Genomic DNA, 6,668 nt, shown 5'->3' on the forward strand with positions numbered 1-6,668 from the left:
TATCGATGGCCTTACAATTTTATATGCTTTGGGATTTAATTTAGCTCCCAAAATGATGTTCATAGAAAGACAACAGAACAAATATTATATTATAAATATTTAAAACATCTCCATCAAGAATAAAAGCACTTTGAAAATAAAACTCAAAACATGAATATCACAGTTTTGAATTGACAAAGCATTCAATAACCCCTTCAGTTTCCAATGTATTGATATCATCTGAGGAATAACCCAAAGAATGTAAAATTTCTTTAGTATGTTCCCCTGTCCTCGGTATTGGATGGACAGCTTGAGATTTTCCAGGTGTTCTACTCAACTTTGGATGTGGATTAGGAGCATAACAATCTTCCGTTTTAACGAAAGTATCTCGAGCGACGTTGTGGGGATGTTTGGGAGCTTCATCAAGAGTTAAAATTGGAGCAACACAGGCATCTGTGGAATCGAAAATCAAAGACCATTCGTCTCTTGTTTTTTCTAAGAATTTTTTGGTGAAAAGTTTCTTCATAGCTTCAAAGTCACCAAATTGAGGTGCTTCTTCTTCAGTCAAATGAAGACCTGCAAAAGGAATTCCCAAATATATAATAATAATAATAACAATTTATTTTTTCCCAAGAAACACAATGTTTATAGCAGGGCAAATGAGCAAATCTATGAACATTTCACCAGAAATAACTCTCAACTTCATCAAACTTAAAGTATCTGTCATGTATTTATCCTTTTTAAAATATTCCACTATCCATATCATGTTTGATTAACATTTTATTACACTGTTCATGAAACAGGTGTTGCCAATATTTTTCAACCCATCAAGCCCAAGGGTTTTAACTGAAGAATGTATCAACAAAAATCATAAAAAGTTCTTGATTTTGTGAACAACTTGTTTACTTACTAAATTCATCTGTGCAAATTGAAAAATACCCAAATGAATTGAAAACTGAATTGATATCAGAAATTCTAAAAAAGATTGCAAATTTTCGAAAACTATAATAATAATATCGTCTTTATTATCTTCTAATACATTCAAATCAAATTAATCATGTACAGTTCATTTATTATAAGAAGACAAAAGGCGAAGTTCAATTTACATGATGACAAGTCATCATTCAATTGCTCTTCCACTTATAACAGTACCCACAGCTATATGCAAAGTCGTCAAGAAATGTATGTACAATAAAATGCTTGTATTTTTGCATCAGTTTAAACTGATACTACTACTACTTTCAATGTGGTTTTTGTTCTGGATCCCTAATTTCAAATCAGCTGAACTCTCACAATGAGAAAAAAAATGGATGTCTCAGTTTTACTTTCTTAACAGAGACAAAATTCTATCCCAATGGGAGAGTTCACTTGATGTTAAAATAAGGGCCCAGGTAGGTCGACAGAGGGTGTATTTCGTGTACCACTCGATCGAAGAAAGTAAGCGGGTGCACTGTTTTTTTTAATTTATCAAGAGCTTTGGATACAACTGATCACAGTATTAATATCAGTTAACTGTATTCACTAGGTTTCAGAGGAAATTTACTGTCTTGTCTCCAATATATTTCTTTGAAATTGATTTTCCATATAATAATATCCGTTAATTGTTAGTAGCTCATTTATTCGTCTTTTGAAAGGCATTCAAATGTTAAACGTAGGCTTGAAAGAATTCATGTGCAATGAAAATGAATCTGACCTACATGTATCAATGAAGTAATTCACATAACTCACCAGTTAGTAACTCTTTATAGAACTGTGGCTCCAGGGCTCCGACAGACATATACTTTCCATCTTTTGTTTTATATACTTCGTAAAAATGTGTTCCACTATCTAATATATTCTTTCCTCTTTCATGACCCCAAGGGGGAGTTGTTGACCTCGGTAGACTGCACTTCCCAAATAAGCAGTGCCTTCTACCATCGAACTGTCCACTATTTGGCCTTTTCCAGAATTATGCCTTTCTAAAAGTGCTAATAGTATTCCCATAGCACACGTTAGACCACCTCCTCCTATGTCAGCTAGTAGATTGACCGGGGGAAGTGGATTTTCCCCATATCTTCCGAAAAGTGATAATAGGCCTGAAATTGCTACATAGTTTATATCATGCCCTGCTCTCAGACTGTACAAGCCTTGCTGTCCAAACCCTGTGAGCCTAGCATAAATAAGTTTGGGGTTATCTTTCATTAAAACCTCAGGTCCCAGACCCAACCTTTCCATGACTCCTTTACGAAAAGGTTCTATGAGTACATCAGATTGCTGGGACAAAGTTTTTACTATATTTATAGCTTTGGGATTTTTCAAATTTAAACTAATTGATTTTTTTCCGTTACCCAAGCAGTCCAAATCTGTATTGAAGCCGAGCTGAAAATAGTTCTGTTAAATCTATAGAAAACAATGATGGATGGCTTTTACCTTATCCACCCTGATTACACTCGCTCCAAAATCTGCCAGTACCATCCCACAATAAGGTACTGGTAGTAACCCAGATAATTCTAATACTTTGATTCCTTTCAAAGCCATTTCAACCAATTATATTTCAAATAATAGATAAGTACACCCTGAAAAACTTCAGAACAATTCCATAGGGGTATGTTATAAATAATGTATATACTGTGAAGTATTTATTCAGTTTACCAAACAAAATCCATGACAAATATATTAAGTATGCAGACAATTCAAAGGTCAATAATTCAAATTATCACGTTCTTTATCAGTGTTTAAATAACATACAGTATTGGAAATAAGTTCTTGGCGGAAAACAGGTTTGAACTTTCACTAGCCAACGAATTACAGGGGCGTAATCAGTATAGAAAACAAAAAATCTATAAATTGACAAGCAATTTTGTGAATAAATGAAAATATTTCGGTTGACAGTATTATGTTTTTTTAGTTCTACCCACAGAACTATCTATGGTTATACCCAATATTTGAAACTGCTCAGAACATGATGTACAGAAACAAAAATCCCATACAGTTCCAGACACTCCGAGATAATCTCGGACAATGTGTTCTGGTTGTGTTGACCAGAACGCTTTTCAAAGAGACTACTGCGCCCTCTATCGTTCTAATTTGGTAAGCGAACGGGCAGCTTTGAAATTAAAAAAAAAAACTAATTTTTTATATATATAATTTCAGTAAATTTGTTGAACAGATTAAGTTTAAATGTGATCAAAATGTCTTCTACGGCAATTGGAGATTTGTTGATGCGTCGGAATAATGCCCCAGAGTGGAATGCAACTTTCCAAAATTATAATCTTGTAAACCGAAAATTCGGGCCACATATTGATTATGAGAATGTATTTCATCGTTATTCAAATGAAGAACTCAAAAATCATTTCAGGTACATGATTTTCTATCACATATTGCACTGTAAATTTTGAAAATGTCATTTCTAATAGCACACTTAGATTATTCACTAAATTTATGCTACTCTTAAATTTACTCCATTATGTGTAAGTAATTATTCCTTTGATTACTTATGAGATTAAATAATGGAATGATTTGAAAAATTGGAAATGAATTACGAATGGCATATAACATTTATGTCATATTTCAAAAACAATTTCAAAAATTGCGCCGAATTATTCGCAACGTCCACTTCGACTACCGATTTCGACCCATCTCTTCAGATGGGTCTTTGTGAGCTTGCTATGAGCGGAAATAATGACGTCATGAGTGATTTTTTCGAGGCGACCACATCGACTGGTTGATCGTTGCGAACGCATAGTGGAACGTACGGTTAGTAGTTTATTCATTATAGTAGTTAAACAATTTTCTCAAACATTTTATAACTTCAATAATAATTGCAATTAATAATTGAATGAAAACTTCGAACTCTCGTGAATGATTGTTGTATTACACATTTGCACAATTATAAGTCGAATATAGAAAAGTAATAGTTCACTATTTCAACCCTATATTTCTCTGTTTTTTGCATATTTAATCTTTCACAATCGCAAATAAATCAATGGTGATAATTTACCTTTTGAGAACGGAAAGGGATAACGGATAGCTTGTGATAGGATAATTCAAATTAATCATTCGATAATTGCAATAACTCGAGATATCCCAAGAACTAGAAAGGAATCATTCGAATAATAGAAATATTTCAAATGCTAATCGGAATCACGAGAATACGAGTGGCGATGACAGAGGGAAGGAAAGGAGAAGCGAATTGAATAATTCGTTACATTATTCGTGTCAAAGCTTACGCTGCTCTCACTCACCAATCCAGTGTATAGCGAAACACATGTCGCGGTTTTCTAAACTTTCAAGTGAAAATCTTACATTGAAGTATGCGTTATAATGGATTTTCATCAAGTATCGGTCAGTTCTGTCATTTTTTATTGAATTCGGTTTGAATATACTAGTCAGTATGAAGCGCTGACTATTACATTTGTGTTTTATAACATAATGAATAAATGAAACAAAAAAGTTAGGATGCTTCGAATGAAAACCTTAGTATGCGACTACGGATCCTTATGGCAATAATCTAATTTTTCTTGGGTTTGAGACTTGAGTCATAAAACATATGTGCCGATTACGAGATTCTTTTCAAATGTTCCATCCTCTAGCGTCAGATATTCCAATTACCAAAAACACATCGCTAAAAATTGAATAGAACATAGAACAAAAACTGACAGCAGACAACTGAAAAAGTCACTAACACTGTTTCCGTCTCTTCCATTTCGCTATTAGCACGTGTCGGTTTAAGCGCTGTGTGTGTAGTGATAAACCGCAAATATGGCTCCAAAAGGTAATAATATGATTCCTAATGGACATTTCCATAAAGATTGGCAACGTTTTGTGAAAACATGGTTTAATCAACCCGCCCGAAAGCATCGTAGAAGGCAGAACCGTTTGAAAAAAGCCAAAGCCATCGCACCCAGACCAGCTGCAGGACCCTTGAGACCTGTGGTAAGATGCCCGTCAGTAAGATACCATACTAAAGTTCGTGCTGGACGTGGTTTCACCCTTCAAGAATTGAAAGCTGCAGGTCTTAACCCACGATTTGCCAGAACCATTGGAATTTCAGTAGATGCTCGTCGAAGAAACAAGTCAATCGAATCTGTTCAACTGAACACTCAGCGTTTGAAAGAATATAAATCCAAACTCATTCTTTTCCCCGTTCACAATAAGAAGAAGCTTCGTGCTGGAGAAGCTACCGAAGAGGAGCGTAAGGTTGCTACTCAGTTGAATGGTGAGGTTTTGCCTATTCACCAGCCATCCATCAAGACAAAGGCAAAGGTTCCCTCTGAAGAAGAAACCAAGTTTGAAGCATACGTAACGTTGAGGAAAGCACGCGCGGATCAACGCCTGGTTGGTATTCGTGCAAAGAGAGTGAAGGACGCTGTAGAAAACCCCGAAGACATCGCCAAAGCTGCTTCAGGCAAAGATAAGAAGGCAAAAAAGTAATTCAGAACTAAAGTTTTATATTTAACGTGAAAAATTAAAGAAGTTTTGTTCTGAAAGGTATTTTTTTTATATTGCTCACATTTCTTTTTGTTAAATATTACTGGAGTTTTATCCCAACATCAAACCGTTATTTCAACACCCCGACATGTGTTTCGATCACCAAGTCATCACATGTTGAAGTATGTAATAATGGTTTGGTGTTTGGATTAAACTCCAGTAATATTTATTACTACACCAAAGGTTCCAAACAGTGCATCACAAATTTCTATTTGTTGACAAATACATACATTGAGTTAATTAAAATTCTTGTGAAAAATGAGAATCAAAACTTCCTATTTGTATACCACTGTTGTTTGTAACTAACATTACTGTAGTTTCGTGATACAAAGGCATTTTCTAACAAATACAAGTTTATTGTATTCATTTGAAAACTTCCTTGTTGGAAGAAACTGCAATAACTTTATTTACAAATGAAAGGGATGATCTACCACATAGTAATGGCTACATCCATCAATCAATTAAAATACTTGTATTTTAACATTGACACATAGTTTCAATAAACAAGTATAGTAACCTATTCTTCAAATTTACTTTTTTTTTTATAAAAACAAATTTCAATGAAGACAAGTGAATTTGAAAAGAATATGTGAGAAGAAATGAGTATGTATGAAAACTTGTTAACTGTATATAGATCATTCAAACTAGGCAAGCCTAACCTGTTAGTATTGAATTACGCAGAAATTGCTGTATCTTTATTGACTTGAACACCAAACTATTGTGAAAAAAATTTACTGAATATATAATTCAAAGCAAAACACTGGGTAATAAATGGAGTAGGGATATAAAGTCTTCTCACATGGAGATAAAATTCTAGTGTAGATGAAATTTTATATTAATATTTTCACTGATATATTCTTATAAATAATATCCTATTCAGTTCTTTTTTTGAATGTTGAAGAAAAAAAATAGATTTCTGTTGAATCTCTTCCAGGAAATTAGTTATTACAGATGAGTTTTTTTTTCTGGCTCGATATGTCTGTGAATAGTTATGCTTTTCTGAAGTTTTGATTAAAAAAAAGGGTTGAGAGAAAAAGCCAAACATTAACAAACATTTTCTTCACACAACTATCTTTTAACTAAAGAAAAATTACCTATTATTACCTACTGCAGAGAGAAACAGAAAGTGATTTCTATAGTCAAAGCTCAATTTTGCACCACAATATGTGAATGGTTCACTGTGATGAAGCAAGCCTGAAACAACTGAAAGCCCATTAGTC

At 33.8% G+C, this 6,668-nt stretch overlaps 2 protein-coding genes across 2 annotated transcripts; one reads left to right on the forward strand and one right to left on the reverse strand.

The window, feature by feature from the left end:
- Positions 1-68: 68 nt before the first annotated feature.
- Positions 69-2,863, reverse strand: Amacr (Alpha-methylacyl-CoA racemase). The gene is given in 4 exon segments (XM_023173482.2): positions 69-555; positions 1,708-1,848; positions 1,851-2,337; positions 2,389-2,863. Coding segments are annotated over 4 exon segments (1,134 nt in total). The 5' UTR covers positions 2,497-2,863; the 3' UTR covers positions 69-157.
- A 1,775-nt stretch (positions 2,864-4,638) lies between these two features.
- On the forward strand, positions 4,639-5,447 carry RpL13 (Ribosomal protein L13). Its single transcript, XM_023173485.2, has one exon. It carries the CDS (start codon positions 4,720-4,722, stop codon positions 5,389-5,391), a length of 672 nt encoding a protein of 223 aa, XP_023029253.1. The 5' UTR covers positions 4,639-4,719; the 3' UTR covers positions 5,392-5,447.
- The last annotated feature ends 1,221 nt before the right edge of the window (positions 5,448-6,668 follow it).

Source organism: Leptinotarsa decemlineata, unplaced genomic scaffold (assembly GCF_025532065.1).
Source record: "Leptinotarsa decemlineata unplaced genomic scaffold, Ldec_3_MD MMD2_P_RNA_scaffold_5, whole genome shotgun sequence".
NCBI classification, from domain to species: Eukaryota; Metazoa; Arthropoda; class Insecta; order Coleoptera; family Chrysomelidae; genus Leptinotarsa; species Leptinotarsa decemlineata.

Bases quoted from the DNA above. Each gene is read 5' to 3' on its own strand.
- RpL13 (XM_023173485.2), top strand. From the start codon at position 4,720: ATGGCTCCAAAAGGTAATAATATGATTCCTAATGGACATTTCCATAAA.